Here is a 17,148-nt window from a genome sequence, read left to right on the forward strand (position 1 = left end):
GGGTTATCATGGGAGTGGGACCAGCAGCTTTATAAGCAGAGGAAGCGAGACCTGAGCCAGTACACTCAGCCCCCTCACCATGTGATGCCCTGCACTGCCTTAGGACTCTGCAGAGTCCCCACCAGCAAGAAGGCTCTCACCAGATGCACCAGCACCACCCCAACCTTGGACTTCTCAGTCTCAAAATCTGTAAGAAATGAATTCCTTTTCTTTATAAATTACCCCATCTCAGGTATTCAGTTACAGTGATGCAAAATGGACTAAGACAGAAAATTGGTAACAGAAGTGGGGTCCACAGAACTAGCACACACTACAAACAAGGGCTTTCTACCCCACCCACCTTCACCCATTGTTCAACATTGATTTGGCAGCACACTTCTGGACCACTGAATCAGAAGGGTCAATCACCTGACTTACAACAAAGGCCCCACTGCATCTTAATGGGGGAAAGAATAGTCTTTGCAATAAATGGTGTTGGGTCAATGGGAGATCATATGGGAAATGTAGAACCTTCAGTCCTACCTTATATTGTACATAAAGATTATTGAGAGATGGCTCGTAGACCTAAATGTGAAAGATAAAACTTCTAGAAAAAACCCAGAAGACTACTGTGGTAGGCAGAATAACGCTCCTGGTCCCTGCCAACAAGATGACCACATCCTAATCCCTGGGCCTGTGAGTATGTTATGTCACATGGCTGGGAGAATTGGGTTGCAGATGAATGAATGAGAATAGCCTTCCCCTAAAACTTTCTGAGAAACTCTCTCTCCTTCCTCCCAAAATCTCAAGAGGTAAAAGGAAGTCACATGCCTTAAAAGGAGTGTTGCAGCTCAGTCTCCAAGAACTAAGGATTATCTGAGCTACCAGGTCTCCTGTCCCCTGTAACTGTGCCTCTTGGAGGCGCTGGGGAACCCAAAGTTCGACATGGGCTCTAGATTATGCTGGTTGGACAGTGGCTCCCATGACCTGGGAGTCAGGCAAGCACCCCATCAGAGTCTGTCTTAGAGAAGGTGCTAGGGCTGCTTCTGCTTCCACTTCCACCCTGACAGGACTGAGGAGGCCAGGCCCAGAGAACAGGCTGGATAACTTCATCCTGCCAACTTTACTTTTCTGGAAGTTTCCCTTTAATAGTCCAAATGGGCCAAAGCCGAACATCAAAAATCCTTACCATCCGTTCTTGGTCTTTCCATCCAAAAATCCTTACCATCCATTCTTGGTCTTTCTCAGTAGTTAGTTAACCTTGTTTCAAGGAAGTCTGTAACTGACCCTGAGCCAACACTTCTTTAAACCTTAACGAAGGTATCCACACGAAGCTGAGGAGTGGGGGAGGAGAAGGACACATGAAAAGCACTGCGTTGATGTGGGACCAGAGCATCCAAAGCCATCTGCCTCAAATGCCCTTGGAGCTCAGTAATTAGGAGCAAGGAGCTTTGGACTAGGGCCCAAAGTGCCTGGGTCCTGGATTCAAATCCTGGTTCCATCACTTCCTAAGTGTGTGATCCTAAACAAGTTATTGATCTCACTCTGAGTCAGTTTCCTCATCTGTACAACGGGGATAATAATCCCTACCTCATGGAGCACCTGGCATATAGCAAGTGCTATACCGATATTAGCCATGTATTTGTTGTCATTACCAGCAACTTCATCACTATCACCAACACCACCATCATCATCACCACTCTCACCATCATCACCATCACCACCATCATTACTGTCACCACCATCATGGTCATCACTATTACTAACAGCTAATGGAAGCAAGCAACTTTGCCTGATGTTTTTATCCCTCCTTTAGTGTATCTCTAGCTCACGGAAATGGAAGGAAGAAATGTGAAGTTTAGGAGATTGGAGCTTCCAGTCTGAGGCTGATCCATACAATACAAGAAGAAAGAGAGCCAGGAAAGGCCAAACAGGAGGGAATCAATGCAAGATTTGAGCCTATTTTGTGGAAGCCCGCCCATCATCAGCCGTCTTCCCTCTCTTCGCCTCCTTGGGTCTCAGGAACTCAGCCTTCAGAAGTCATGAACTGAATCTCTCCTCCCACCCCCACATCCACCAGTCTCTACCAAGAGTGAGTCCTCAGGAAGCAGCCACCACCATTCGTTATCACGCGGGGGGACTGCCAAGCATTCGTACCCAATCCAGATACCACCACTGAAATGAAAGTGCCCTAGTCAGGTCAGTGGGCAGTTCATTTTCTTTATTTTTTCACAAGCTTTGAATTCAGAAATAAGAGCCACAACAAGTTGGTTGTTAAGTAAAAATGGGAGTGATTACAAAGGAAAACTTTGTACAAAACTTTAAAAATCTGACTGCCCCGTCAACTGCCTCAGAGGGACCAGGACTCAGGCCACGCAGGGGCAGCCATCACCCCCCCATCGTCAGCCCTGAATGGGGATGGGGAGACCTCTTTCTGAGTGTGAACCTGGCTCGGCCTGAAGCCTAGAGCTGGCTTGAAGAACACACACAGACCAGAAGACAGCACGGTGAGTTACAAGTGCCACGGAGACCAGGGTTTCTGACACAGGATGTGGAGGATGCTTCTCTGCAACCTAGTGCAAGGCTTCCCCTGCCATTCCGAGAATTCACGGATCTCACAGGTGGAGGTGGGGCGAGCTTCTTTCTAGTGTGGACCAGAGGTGGGGGCAATGAGTAAACATCTTCACTGTAAGGGTTTTGGGACTGCCCCTCAGGGCTTGAGGTCTCGGCATCGTGTCTCAGTCAGTCCTTGGCGATGTCCCCTCAGACGCACTCACAGACTTGCATACGTAATTTAGTAACATGCATCAACTATCCTAGAACATCTACAGGGTGCAAAGGAACCACCACTCAGAGAATCATGGAGCCAGTGGAGTTAGAAGTGGAAGGGACAGAACAAGACAATGCTAAAACCTGTGGTTCACTAGGAAGGGGGAATGAAAACACCATGCTCCGAGGTGGATTCAGCATGAACACAACTGTGGGGCAAGGAATTTCCAAGCAAACACACCACACTAGTACCACTTCTTCCTAAACAGAAAAGGGAAAGAGCATCCTTCGACTTCCCCCTCCCTCCATCAGCACCAACTAAAACTGTGGGTTTCAAAAACACTGACAGGAAAAGGGATGGACATGATTCCCAGAATCCTTCAGGCTAGCTCCTCCGCGCATCTGCGTTCAACCGAGGCTGGTGATGTTGGAGCGGCCACCAGGGGGCGCCACGATGCGGTGGCCGGTGCGCCTGGGATTGTTGTCATCTATCTGGGCACCTGAAAGAGAGCGCCAATCGCTGCTGGATGGGATCTGTTAACATCAGTTCCACGCTGCTCCTGGAGGCCATGTACTCTGCCATGCACTCCACCTTAGCAGAAGTCGTAACCCCGCCCCATCTTCAGGTGTTCTCCACTGGACCCACCTTCATTCAGGGCTCAGTCCAGGACCAGCCATGGGAAGCCTCCCTGGCCTCCACAGAGTCCACTGCTCCCTCTTCTGTGCCCCTCAGTCCCTGGGCTCTCCCTCCTTCAGCCCTGACCACCTTGTGGTGGTCTTGTCAAAATCCCCAGTAAAATCCGACATTCCTGAGACAGGTGATCAAACACTTACTGAGTGCCTACTGTGTGCAGGCACACATTTGGTGCTTTAACATGTTACTGCATTTAGGGCACACAATCATACTATGAAGGGGGGTGTTTGTACTCCCAACTTACGGGTGAGCAATTTGAGGTTCAGGCCACGTGTCTTGGAGGACACAGGTGTTGGGTGGGGAAGCCAGGATTGAAGCCCAAACTGGTTGGTTTTCAAAGCCCATGATCTTAGGCACAGTGTCCCACACTCCAAAAGTATTTTACTTATTGTGTGTGTACACATTTGTATATGCATGTGCATATGTGTGTGCACGTGCATGTGAACTCCGCAAGCTGGATTTACTTCCCTCATTGGCAATAGGTGGATCTGAAGGGGGGTGTGGTGTGCAGAGGTTCTTAATTTTAATCTTTCAAAACCAACCATCCATTCTAATTTTACGTATTCTCTTGCATAAAGATGTAAAATTCTAGCAGCAAACCCAGTGCCTGGAGCTCAACAAATATTTATTAAATGAGTAAATCATGAAGGGTGGATAATGCTGAAAGGTGGGAAGTATAGAGTCCTTATCAGGGAGGGGAAGTTGAGCTGGCGGAACTGAGGAAAAGCAAAAAGAGAAAGCAAATAAGCTGTAAGTCTGCCTTTCTTCATGGTCTACAACACAGCCTTCCTGCACAAATAACTCACAGTCTTCCTGTACTCAACTTATCACCAGACCCTCAGCTAATAGAAAAACGTAAGAAGTAAGTTAGCTCACTGCAACCACAGCATTATCAGTACTGCACAAAGCCCTCTTCGGCACACAGCACAAGCACCATCGTATAAAATCTCCAGCAAGCCTTTGTTTCCTTGCAGTCAGCTCCTTTCTTGCTGACCTACCCACTGTACCCTTTCATACTTTTTCTAATACATCTTTCTTTACCTACAACTGTCTTGGTGAATTTTTTTTACTAGCTGCAGAACACTGGCCCCAGATAGTTGTCACCTGCAACAGGAAGGAGACTCAAGTTTCAGTGCTAATCATGCCTTGAATTTGGGCAATTTGGAGTAAGACACCACCCCACTCCCTTGGCCTCATTTCCTTTTCTGCACAATAAGAACAGTAGACTAGATGAGCCCCTTCCAACTCCAACATTATATGATTTGTCTATGTAAGCCACTAAGAATTTGGTTCAGAGTAGTGACTTTTCTTTTCTCCCATTGTTTCACTGGTAGACAATATGTCTTCTTGCAATACAAGTCTCCCCTAAAGGCCTGGAATCAGGCCTAGCACTTAGTAACTTTTTCCTTATAACCATCTGTACCTTGCTGGTTGCATGTCTGTACTTTGAAAATACCTGCTGGAAAAAAGGACACTAATATCGTTTGGACTTTGGTCCCCCAAAACTTCGTGTTGAAATTTGATCCCAAAGTTGGAGGTGGGGCCTAATGGGAGGGGTTTGGGTCATGAAGGACAGACCACTCATGAATGGCTTGGTGTCAGCCTCACAGTAATGAGTAAATTCTTGCTCTATTAGTTCTCGGAAGAACTGGTTGTTAAAGAGCACCTCTGCCTTCTTCCTCTGTTGCCATGTGATCTCTGCACACGCTAGCTCTCCTTCGCCTTCTGCCATGCTGGAAGTAGCCTGAGGCCCTCACCAGAAGCAGACGCTGGCACCGTGCTTCTTGTACAGCCTGCAGAGCCGTGAGCCAAGTAAACCTCTTTAATTACCCAGCCTCAGGTAATCCTTTATAGCAATGTAAATGGACGAAAACAGACACTAACTCATGGTACAGCTCTATAATGTAACATATGCAGATATTAAAAAGGGCATCTGTGAGGTTGTTATGATGTTGGAAAGCATCTATGTTGTTGGTACCAAATGAAGTCACCTATCAACCTGCCAAGAGGCTGGCTGACAGCAGTGGTGCTGTGGGCCTCAGGAGGACTAAGAGTGAAACTGAGAGAACAAGGGTGGGGAGGGGGCCTTCCAGGTGGCTTTTAACTTCATTGTTATTCTTGTTCTAAGAACAACGGGGAGGAGGATTTTCTGTCCATGTGTAATTGCAATTGTGCAATGTTTAATAGCATAACTCCAGAACAGTGGTCCAGTTTGCAAACTCCTTGAGAGCTTGTGTCTTGTTGCACCCAGACAGCTTTTTCCCAGGATTGAAGCCAATCCCTGGTTTGCTGATTGAGCATCACATGACTATTAGCATTCTATTTAGGGTCCATTCTGTGCAAAAATATGAAACACTGGAAGCTCTTCCATGGAAGTCTTATGGAGAGTGAGATGAATGGGGAGGCCTCCTTGATTCATGCCTCCTCGGCATAATCACTGAATCAGACGCTTCCTGAATGGATAAGAGGTTCTGCCACCACATAATCTAAATTGACACGTCATCCTCTCTCTCTCTCTCTCTCTTTGCCCCTTCCACTCTCTCTTTTGCTAAGCATATCGCCTTTCCTGACCAGGAATTAGCAAACGGGTCCATTGACCAAATCCAGCCCACCGCCTGTTTCTGTACGATCCATGACCTGAGAATAGTTTGTACATTTTCAAATGGCTATTGAATATAACATCCTAGATGTTGCCTCTTAGCTTACAAAGCCTAAAGTATTTACTATCCGGCCTTCTAAGAAAAAAAATCACCATATTCTTAGTACCCAGCACAGTGTGCAACCCATGCAACGCCTCAAAGAGTTTGCAAGACAAAATTCCAGTTCAACTTTCTCAATGTGTGCGTGCCTGCCCTCATGTGGCCATCTCACGAAATCACAGATACGCTGCCCTGAGACCTTAAGAAAGTCAGGAGGGATCAGGTCATCTAATTTTGTTCCCACACATTTGTTGAGCACCAAGTCCTGGTATTTTGACACTGGATTTTTTGGGGCTTCCGTTTCCTCTTTAAATAAATAGGGTATAATGTTACTTTATGGAGTAGTGAGGATAAAATAAAATCGTGGGTTATGAAAGTGCTGAGTACACTGCAGTGGGTGAACAGGCTAAAGACGTGCGCAGAGCACATGCCCTGCAAATGGCAGCTACTCCCATCTCTTATTCATCCCCACCACTCCATGTTTACTTTCATGAGGAAGAGTGTGAAAGTGTCCCCATATGTGTGTAAGGATGAGCACTGGGACAATTTTGGTACCTCTCTTTGTAAACCCAGGTCAGGTACCACCATGTTGCCCCCCTAACATGGACCCCCCCCTCTGCTTGGTGACCATGCCAGCCCACTCTGCCCCACCAGTGAGAACAGGCTCCGGTGGGGCACACTCCCTTCCCTGCTTCTTCATCTAGTGTCCAAGGCCACGTGTCCATTTCCTCAGAAGCAGCAGGAAGGACTCGGCCTGAACTGCTGCAATTGTGGGGAGCCTGGGCCACCACTCTTTCCTACCTGATAAGCTGAAGTTGGACTGGTGGAGGTTTCTGATGGGTGGGGGCTGGTGTTTAGAAGGCGAAGATTTGGCTGAAGGAGCGGGAGTTGCATATTTGGGTGTAGCTGGTACCTCGTACACAGGACCGTCATACATGCCCCTGGAAACCCCTTGCAATCCAAAAACCTAAACAGAGGAAGGGAGAGTGTGATTGATCGACACTGTGCATGTGTGCCCTTCTGGGCAGATAAAGCAGAGCCCTGCGGGCGAGAGAGAAACCTGAGGTCACTTCAAATGTGCATGCACACACACACAACACGCACACACATGACAGATGCACTTCACACACATGCACCCGCACACAGGCATTCATACACACAAGCATGCATACACACACATCTACATACCCACATGCATACACATACAGACGCACACACCACGCACACGCACTCACATACATGCAGTCATGCACACATATATGCATGCAGTCATGCACACACATATGCATGCACATGCAGTAACAAAACATGCCTACACAGTAGCATACACGCGTGAACACGCACACACACTTAAAACACATACAGATCTTCACAAAGGCATACTCTCACATATGTATACACATGCATACATGCCCACACACACACTGATACAGGTATACACACCCGTATATACACTTACACACATGCATACTCATACACATACACACAAAGCTTCATGCAGGAGGACCCCAAATCCCTTGCAAGAAGAAGTCACTTTCCCTGACACTACCACCTACCCACCCCCGGAAAGGACCCCTGAGTCCCAGACAGGCAGCAGCAACGGGCCCATCTTCATGTATGTTCTTGTAGAAGTCAACAGCGAGGCAAAGATTCAGGGGGCAGATAGTTTGTTGGGAGATGGTTCCAGAAAGGGGGAAGGAGTGGGGAGCTGAGACAGGGAGGGAGAAAACTCAGTACAGAGGAACAAGGAGTGGGCCAGGTCTATGGGGGGCAGGGCTGGGGATGCTGTGGGGAGGACACCTCCACACCAGCCTGCAGGAGGATGGGGAAGGAGGGCAATGGAGCCACAGCCCCAGCCCCATTGGGAAAGGGTTGTGGGGGCAGAGACCCTGAAAGCAGCAGGGCTTCCAGGCAGGAGGCTGTCAGCCTGCTGGGAACTGCTGACAGCAGCCCAGGTGACCTCAGGGATGGCCAAGGTTGGGAGGGCACCTGCTCCAGGCACTGGAGAACAGCATGTGTTCAGGGACCTGTACAGGGTCCCAGCATGAGTCAGTGGCAGTGCCCTAACCCAACACGGGGCTTCATCCTCCATAGCAGGTGACAGTGCCCTGACCCCAGGCCCGGCTCCCTTCTTTTCTGCAGGTGATAGCACCCTGACCCCCAGCTCTGGGCTCCTGTCTCTCCATAGGAGGAAGCCTTAATTTTAGCACCAAGTTTAAAGACCCAGCACCTGCATATCATGTCGACGGCCCTCCCCTCTGTCCCTGGAGCCCTGCTCCCCGACTCCCTGGGCCTCACTGTATCCTGTCCATTCTCTGTGGCTGTGGCATTGCTTCCTGGGTGAGGCCGTTCATCACTCCCTGAAGCTCAGGTGGCCAGAGGCAGGCTCTGATGCAGGTCTCTCCTTCACCTGGTCTAGCTCCTGCAGGCATGAAGGAATCCCTGTGCAATGGGACCCCCCGATCCTATTGCTCCTGCAAATTGCTGTCTTGGCATTTGGGGTCAGATATCTGCCCTCACGGAAGCTGACTGTTAACTGCAGGCCTCAGCTTCAGACCAAGAAGGAAATGAAGCCAGCCAAGGGGTGTTTCTGCCTCTTCAGTGGGTGTCCTAGCCAGGGATTTCCATGAGTCCCCTGTCCTTACATGGCCTGCTGCCTGTGCCTGGCCTTGTCTCGGATCTGACTTGTTTCCACCCCATCCCTTGTTTCCCCATCCAGTGCAAAGCATCTGTGCGACTTGGTGTCTTTGACCTGGTGCTACACCTTACGGAAGCTGGGGAGGGACCAAAACCAGATGCAGAGCCTCCCAGTCGGGGCTGGAGCCTGGGAATGCAGGAAGGTCTCTGGACTTTTCCATCTCAATTGGCCACTTAGGAAGCATACAAAGAACAGGACCACACAGGTACACACATGCCCACACACACAGCTCACCACATGCTCGCATACACACATGCGCACACACACACACTCCAACACACGCACACACATCCCCATATGCACACATACACACGTGCATGCATATACACATGCACACATGACACACAGACATACACACACACGTGCGCGTGCACACACACACACACGAAGCTGGCCTTTCTGGCAAACATCAGCTGTCTCATGGGGAAAGCAGCTGCCATGGGGATGGGAGGGCCTGGCTGGGGAAGATGTTGGCCACGGGCGGGAGTCTCTCTCAGCTGTGAGAAAGTTCCCTCCTCTGAGTTGCTCTAAAGTTAGGAATAGAGCCTGCTCCTTCCCTTTGACAGGTGTCCTGAGGTCAGTGCTAAGGTTGTTCAAGGAAAGTAAGGAACGACAGGGCAGAAACGTCAAGGGAGGAAGGAAAGGAAGAAAGGGCGGATCTGAAGGGAGCCCTGCCTGCAAGATGCCAGGGGTAACACCTTCCTCCACAGGGCCAGACCCGAGGGTTTCTGGGCCGTGACTCTGGCTAAGCCCTTCACGGCTCTGGGCTGCAAAAGGAGGATCACAGCACCTCCAGTGGGTGGGCAGGATTACTTAAGATGACGCAGGACAGCGCCCAGAGCAGCTTGGTAAGCGTCCCTCCCATGATCCACCCACCCTCACAGGTGCACACCCCTCTACAGTTTGCAAAGCCCTGGAACTTGCATGTCCTCATTTGATGCTCACTCCTGTCCTCAGACAGGAGCCCAGGCCAGCGTCTCAACCCATTTAACAGATAAGGAGAGGGAGGTTCCCAGGGCGATGACATTATTAACTCTGCACACGTCAGATCTCGATTCCCCAAGAGACGCTGTCGGCTCTGGTCCCACGGGTGGGCCCGCTCCCCTGCAGACACACTCACCTTATTCCTGATTTTGACGCGCTGGTACAGGTGCTCCGGGAACGCCTTCCGCGGAATGAAGCGGCCCATGCCCTTGTTGACATTGATGTTTCCGTCTTCAAAGACGATCTTGCCCTGGCTGATGACCACTAGTGGGGAGCCGTGGCACTCCATACCCTCGAAGATGTTGTACTCCACTGCCTGCACCAACAGCCTCAGCGTTACTTCCCAGGATTTTCTCTGCTCCAAACGAGCTGTTCATAACAGCGATTTTGCCTAACATTATATCATAAGCGTGTTCCAATGTTTTTTTTCTCTCTAAAAATACCTTTTATTGACTGTGTAATATTCCACTGTATGGTCCACAGTGTATATAACCAACAACTCACCGTTGCGCATGTAGGCTGCTGGTGGCTTTCTATAATCACATCAATATTGTTCTGGGAGGAAGGGGGTCCCCCTGGGGTTATGCAATGTGGCTGCTTTGACTATACTGGACATAAAAATAAGTAAAATGTTCTTTATTTTACTTAAAATGTCTCTTTAAATAAAATTTTTTTTCTCTAGGATAGGTTTCTAAAATCAAATTACTGGGTGAAAGAATATGAGCTGTTTTAAAGCACATGTGCCATATGGCCAGATTATTTTCCCAAGGGTTCAGACCAATTGACACGATATCGGCACTTACCCCCTCCAGCATTGGGTAATGCCATTTTTTTCTTTCTCTGCTAATTTGAAAGACAAAATAACATTTCCTTTAAAACACACATTTGGCCGGGCACTGTGGCTCATGCCTGTACCCCCAACTACTCAGGAGGCTGAGGGTAGTACCAAAAAATCAAATGGTAAAAAAGATATTTGATAGAAAGGTAAGTCTGTCTTCTACTTGAGTCTGAGACATATGCCCTGAAGAGTTTCTTCTGTATCTCTAGGTATGTCCGGGGCATGAATAATTGTCTGACATATACACATCTCTACACAGACATTTCTCAGCTTAATTTTTCTTTACCTCAGCAATTGTTCCATATCAGCACACATACAAAATACTTTTACACTGCTACATTTCATCAGGAGGATGTACTACCATTTATATGCCCAGTTCCCAAGGATAAACAGTTGGGTCATTGCCATGCCTTTGCTAAAAACTGCTGAAACAGACTTTGCATCCACAATCTGCACACGTGAACATGTTTCTAGATGTGGAGTTTGGGGCCAAAGACTAAATGGATTTTCATCTTTGACAGATTTGCCCTCCGAAAAAGACAACACTAGTTTCCATTCCCAACAAAACTCTGTGAGCTTACCTGACAGCCTTTGGCACACAGTATCTATGTATATTAAACTCCTGATCTCAGTTGCTGGCACAGGTGAAAAATACTATCTCTAGGTGGTTATTTGCATTTGTGACTGAGACTGGGTCTCTTTTTAAATCAACACATGCCATTTCTATATTTATTTCTTACTGTGCCACTGTGTTTTGCACATTATTCTATTTCTCAGGGTCTTGGCATTCTTCTTACTGATTTCTAAAAGTACACACTCAATGTTAAAGAATTTATCCTTTGTTATGTGTGTTGCAAATATTTCCTCCCTCCCTGGTCCTCTGTCTCTGGAACTCATATGAAGTAATTGTTTTTGCCACAAAGATTATTTTGTATAATTTTTGTGTAGTCAATGGTCAAACAGACCATTCTTTACCATTTCTAAGTTTTGTGTCTTGCTTAGCAAGATCCTTTCCCCTTCAAAATTATCATTCTTTCAAAAAATGTGTGTTTTATTCTAATCCTTTCATAGCTTTATTTTATCTTAATCTTCAATCCATGGTTTGATTTGTTTGATAGTAAATAGTAGGGCAGAGGTTAAGCCTCTTGGGCCAGGTGTTCTAACACAATTGGATGAGTAACTATTGTTTCCTAATTCTAATTGTCTCCTTTATTGTAAACCAAATTCTCATATGCAGTCAGTCTATTCCTTGGCTCTCTTTTCTTGTACCCCTGCCAAACTGTTTGGTTTATTGCAGCTTTATGACATGTTTTAATAACTGGGATGACTGATACCCCCGGGCCCAGTCTTCCCTTTTTTCAGAACTATTTCAGCTACTCTCACATTTCTCATCTGGGAACTCTGCTTTCCTAGCTAAACAATTAAATTTTCTGATGGGATCACGTCAAATTTATAGATTAGATTAGAAAGAATTGATATGTTCACTATATTGGATCTTCTCAGTGTAAAAGTCCCTGAATTTATGTAAGTCTTTAGTTTTTTATTTTTTGTTTGTTTGTTTGTTTGTTTTGAGACAGGGTCTCAGTCTGCAGTGCAGTGGCACGATCATGGCTCACTATAGCCTCCAAGTCCTGGGCTCAAGCAAGCCTCCTGCCTCAGCCTCCCAAGTAGCTAGGACTACAGGCATGCACCACCATGCCTAGTTAATTTTTTTATTTTTTTGTAGAGGCAGGGTCTCACTATGTCACCCAGTTTGGTTTCAAACTCCCAGCCTCAAGTCCCCCTACCTGAGCCTCCCAAAGTGCTGGGTTTACAGGCATGAACCACCACGCCAGGCCAAGTCTTTAGTTCTTATTGCTATTACAGGATTTTGATTTCCATTCTACTTTCCAAAGTGATTTTTGATTCTTCCATAGAAAAACTATCAATTCTTTATATTGGTTTGTAATCTGATGGTGTTTGATGATTTTTAGGTGCATTCTTGGGGGTTCCAGGCAATCACGTCTCCTACACACAGCTGTTAACACTGTGCCAGCCTCGCAGGACCCAGGCAGACAGTGCGTTTCCAGTGTTAGCATTTGCTAACCTAATTCTCCCTCACCCTAAAGTGGCTCCACTATGGAGTGATTCATAACTGTGCCGAGGGACACATGGATTGTGAATGCGGAGGGGCGGTGCAAGGAACCAGTCAGCCATCTCCCAGCTGAAACTGGCCAGCCCTTGGGGACCTGGGCTGCTCTCCCTACTCCTGGGTGAGGAACGTGCTGTGCTTTGGTGAGAATCTCAAGCTGCAGAGGTGTGAGGAGGCCCTGGTCATATCACAAATGCCACACCCTGCATTTCACAAGAACACTGAATTGTAAACATCAATTCCTTCATTTCTTAAAGGTAACATACAAACAATGTAAAAATTTAAACAACACAAAACACCATGATGAAAAAACCTCTTGCCATCCATGAGCCCCAGTTCCCTGGTCCCCTCCAGGGAGGACTGGTTTCTTTTATACCCTTTAAAAAGCAGCCAGTCAGCTCATGTGTGCATAAACTAAACGTGGTCCATCCCTACAAGGGGATATTATTCAGCCATCAAAGGAACATGGTACCCATCCATGATATAGCACGGATGATCCTCAAAAATATGATGCTAAGTAGAAGAAGCCAGACATAAAAGGCCACATATTGGATGATTCCATTTATATGAAATGTCCAGAATAGGCAAATCCATAGAAACAGAAAGCAGATTAGTGGTTGCTAGGGAATGGGGGAGAGAGAGAGGGACTGACTGTTCATGGGTACAGGGTTTCTTTTCTGGAGGTGATGAAAACATTCTGGAATTAGTGATGATTGTACAACCTTCTCAATATACTAAAAGCCACTGAATTGTACACTTCAAAATGGCAACATTTATGGTATATGAATTATATCTCGATAAGAAAATTTAAAAAATCCAGATAGTCTATGATATACAAATATATATGCATACCCATGATGTGGCACTTTGATGTGAATGCTTTCCACAAAGATAGGAAAGAATAAAAGTTGTGTTTTACAGAAAAGTAGATTTAAAATCTAATCACTGGTCAATATATAAGAAATGATCTCTTTTCATTGTTAAAAGTAATATTTTTTTAAAACATATAAAAACAAAACGAACCTCTAAGCATTTCTCAATCCATGTTCTGAAAAAATTGCAATTATGTGGATGGCATTGCTTCGGACAGAGAAAATGAAACAGACAAAATCCTTTGGTCAAACCACCTCACGGAATCCTCAACTGTCCTCTTGCTGCTATGAAAAGAATTCAAATCTTGCCTCACACAGAGAGGGGATGCTTCCCCAAGTTTACCCTGAAGACAGTTACCTCCCAGATGGGTAACCTTGGGTATATTACATATTGTTATGGGTTGAATCGTGCTCCCAAAAAAGACATGTTGAAATCCTAACCCCCATTACCTCAGAATGTGACCTTATTTGGAAACAGAGATTTTGCAGGTATAATGAGGTAAGATGAGGTCACATTGGGGTGTGGTAGGCCCAAAATCCAATGACTGGCATCCATAAAAGGAGAAGACACAGCAGAGAGGGCCACGCAATGACAGAGGCAGATGATGTAAGGGATGCCTTACCCACCATGGAAGCAAGTACTGCTGGGGACGTCAGACGCTAGAAGAGTGGCCTGGAAGGGGTCTGCCCCCAGAGCCTTCAGAGAGAGCATGGCCTGGCCAACACCTTGGTTTCAACTTCTACCCTCCAGAACTTTAAGAGACGAAATTTCTTTTGTTTAAACCATCCAACCTGTGGCACTTTATAACAGCGTCCAGAGGAAACTTACACATGTGTCCTCTCTCTCTCCATTTTCTCATTTATCAATAACAATATACCTAACTTAGAAGATCGTGAGGATTAAATGAGATGATGCATGGAGAAGGCTAAGCACGAAGTAACTACAAAACAGTATTTGGCTGGATTGTGATGATAATCAGAGTGCCCACTCCTGAGCATGGAATCTGGTGTGGCCCCTGATCCCACACTGAAATAGACAGGCTGGGTGCGGTGGCTCACACCTGTAATCCCAGCACTTTGGGAGGCCCAGGCGGGCGGATCACGAGGTCAGGAGATAGAGACCATCCTGGCTAACATGGTGAAACCCGTCTCTACTAAAAATACAAAACAAAATTAGATGGGCATGGTGGTGGGCGCCCGTAGTCCCAGCTACACGGGAGGCTGAGGCAGGAGAATGGCGTGAACCCGGGAGGTGGAGCTTGCAGTGAGCCGAGATTGTGCCACTGCACTCGAGCCTGGGCGACAGAGCAAGACTCCATCTCAACAACAACAACAACAAAAGGAATAGTAAGACAATCCCAGCTCAGTCTACTTCCTTCTGGGTCCTTGTCCGCTGACCTTTGGCTGACACAGACATTCACGTTCCTTTCTAGATAAGGATCACTTTGTGAAGCAAGGGGCAGCTCCCACAGCCAGATGGCGGTAGGAGTGCACACCCTCTGCTATGGTTGGAATATCCCCTCAAAATTCAACTGGACATTGACTTGCCATTGCAATGGTATTAAGATGTGAGACCATTAAGAGCTGATTAGCTCATGAAGGCTCTGCCCTCATTAATGGTTAATGCTATTATCACAGGAATGAGTTAGTTATTGTGAGACTGGGCTTGTTATAAAAGCAAATTCAGCGTCCTCTTGATATTTCTTTCACACTTGTCCTATCCTTCTGCCCTCTGCCATGGGATAACTCAGCAAGAAGGCCTTTGCCAGATGCCGGCATTTTAATACTGAAATTCCCAGCCTCCAGAACCGTGAGCCACATAAATTTATTTTCTTATAAATTACCCAGTCTGTGGTATCTATTACAGTAGCACAAAATGGACCAAGACACCCTCTCACTGGCAAGACCCTCTCAGACGTTCTCCCATTGCCTCTCCTATGTGCACAGACCCCAAGCAGTGTGTACACACGTGAAATAATTCATAATAATAAATAATAGAATTGCATGCCCTGCTGGACTGTACATGTGCGTGGCATAAACCTTTCTCCATGGGAAGATGATCTCAGGCACCCCGTTCCCTGGAGATGGGGGCTGTGGGAAGCAAGTAGTGATACCAGGGAGCATTGTGTATTGTAAGAATGACCTGGACTGGTGAGCCGGACAAGGTCAGTGAGCAGCTACTGAGACCTCTGCTTCTGCAGGCCATGTCTCTGGCAGCCAATGGATACTCCAGGGCCATGGCCGTGAGCTGCTACAAGTGTTTCCTGTGGCTTTCTTATGAAACTTCCTTGTGCCTCATGTCCTGTCCCCACACCTGTGCTCTCCTTCTCCAGTATGTGAGCCCATACTCCTTCTGCAGTATGTGAGCCCATAGCCCATGGGGCTATGGGAACACCCACTGCAGCTCCATCACGGTGTGCACATGCACTACTTCTGGCCTGTGTGCTTGCACAGACTCCAGTGAGCCAGGGACCACTGTGGCCTCTTGGGTCTGTGCGTGTAGTTGTTAATCCAGACCCAAGGCCACTCTTGGCCATGCAGGAGGGTGTTAAAGCAAGCCCTTCAGGGAGGCACAGTTGTCTTCTGCCATCTCTGCATGCACCCTCTCTGTGCACGCATCTTTGGTAGGTTGCTGGATGAGTGGAGAAATCAAAGGCATATAAGATACAAAGCAGAGAAGGCCCATAACTATGGGCATGGAATGTGAAAAAGTGTGCACTTTAGGGCCAACCCTTTCCTGTCTATTAGCAGCCAGCCGCAAAACCGAGTGGGAGGTTTCCGACATACCAAATCAAATCCTCTCCAGCTTGATAATTAAATTGAGAACCTTAGATCTAATACTTTCCCTCGCTGAGCCCTGAAGCTTACACATTATAAGCAGTGTCAGATGGCTGGGAACACACGCATCCACAGGCAGGAGCAGAGAGACAGAGAGAGAGGAGAGGAAGAGAGAGAGAGAGAGAGAGAGAGAGAGAGAGAGAAAGAGGAGAAGCAGCTTAGTTGAGCCTGCTCAGATCCCTCCTCCCAATCTCTCCAACTGGAGGAGAAATGGGAATGACTGAGTCAGGCTAGATATCAGATCACATCCTAGTTGGAAAATTCATAAATCATTTTTAACCAGTCTTTAAAAATGATTACAACGAAGAATCACTTATCTCAGCAGCACAAATAGGCCAGGACTTACCGACTTGTGACTTTTGGCTGTTACGGTCTTCACCTTGTCGGGGTCCCAGATGACCACGTCGGCGTCCGAGCCCACGGCAATCCGCCCTTTCCTTGGGTACAGGTTAAAGATCTTGGCTGCATTGGTGCTGGTGACAGCGACAAACTGGTTCTCATCCATTTTGCCAGTAGCCTACAGGCAAGACCCACAGATGAGAAGAGCATCTCATAATGGGGCCAGGAGGAGGGGCGGCTGGGCACAAATGGAAGCCTGCCAGCTGCAGGCCTTGCAAGGCTTGGAATTCTCTCCTCTCCCAGCTAA

At 47.2% G+C, this 17,148-nt stretch overlaps 2 protein-coding genes across 20 annotated transcripts in view; one reads left to right on the forward strand and one right to left on the reverse strand.

The window, feature by feature from the left end:
* EVC (EvC ciliary complex subunit 1) overlaps nucleotides 1–10,504 on the forward strand; it is a 119,143-nt gene extending 108,639 nt beyond the window's left edge. For 7 of the 16 annotated variants that reach the window (XM_054682725.2, XM_016951227.4, XM_054682732.2 and 4 more), the window contains 3 exons: nucleotides 1,796–5,282; nucleotides 9,550–9,687; nucleotides 9,990–10,504. The gene's annotated coding sequence lies outside the window, so the exon portion shown is untranslated. Of the gene's footprint in view, nucleotides 1–103; nucleotides 5,283–9,549; nucleotides 9,688–9,989 lie in introns of all 16 variants that reach the window. The other 9 variants (XM_054682729.2, XM_054682730.2, XM_063809336.1 and 6 more) reach the window with 9 other exon arrangements.
* CRMP1 (collapsin response mediator protein 1) overlaps nucleotides 2,180–17,148 on the reverse strand; it is a 71,808-nt gene continuing 56,839 nt past the window's right edge. For all 4 annotated transcript variants that reach the window (XM_003310238.5, XM_003950280.5, XM_003950279.5 and 1 more), the window contains exons 11-14: nucleotides 16,849–17,019; nucleotides 9,960–10,139; nucleotides 6,943–7,108; nucleotides 2,180–3,248 (exon numbers count right to left, since the gene is read on the reverse strand). In XM_003310238.5, coding sequence (XP_003310286.1) covers nucleotides 3,157–3,248; nucleotides 6,943–7,108; nucleotides 9,960–10,139; nucleotides 16,849–17,019 — 609 coding nt within the window. In that variant the 3' untranslated portion in view covers nucleotides 2,180–3,156. The remainder of the gene's footprint in view (nucleotides 3,249–6,942; nucleotides 7,109–9,959; nucleotides 10,140–16,848; nucleotides 17,020–17,148) is intronic.

This window comes from Pan troglodytes, chromosome 3, assembly GCF_028858775.2.
Source record: "Pan troglodytes isolate AG18354 chromosome 3, NHGRI_mPanTro3-v2.0_pri, whole genome shotgun sequence".
Lineage (NCBI taxonomy): Eukaryota > Metazoa > Chordata > Mammalia > Primates > Hominidae > Pan > Pan troglodytes.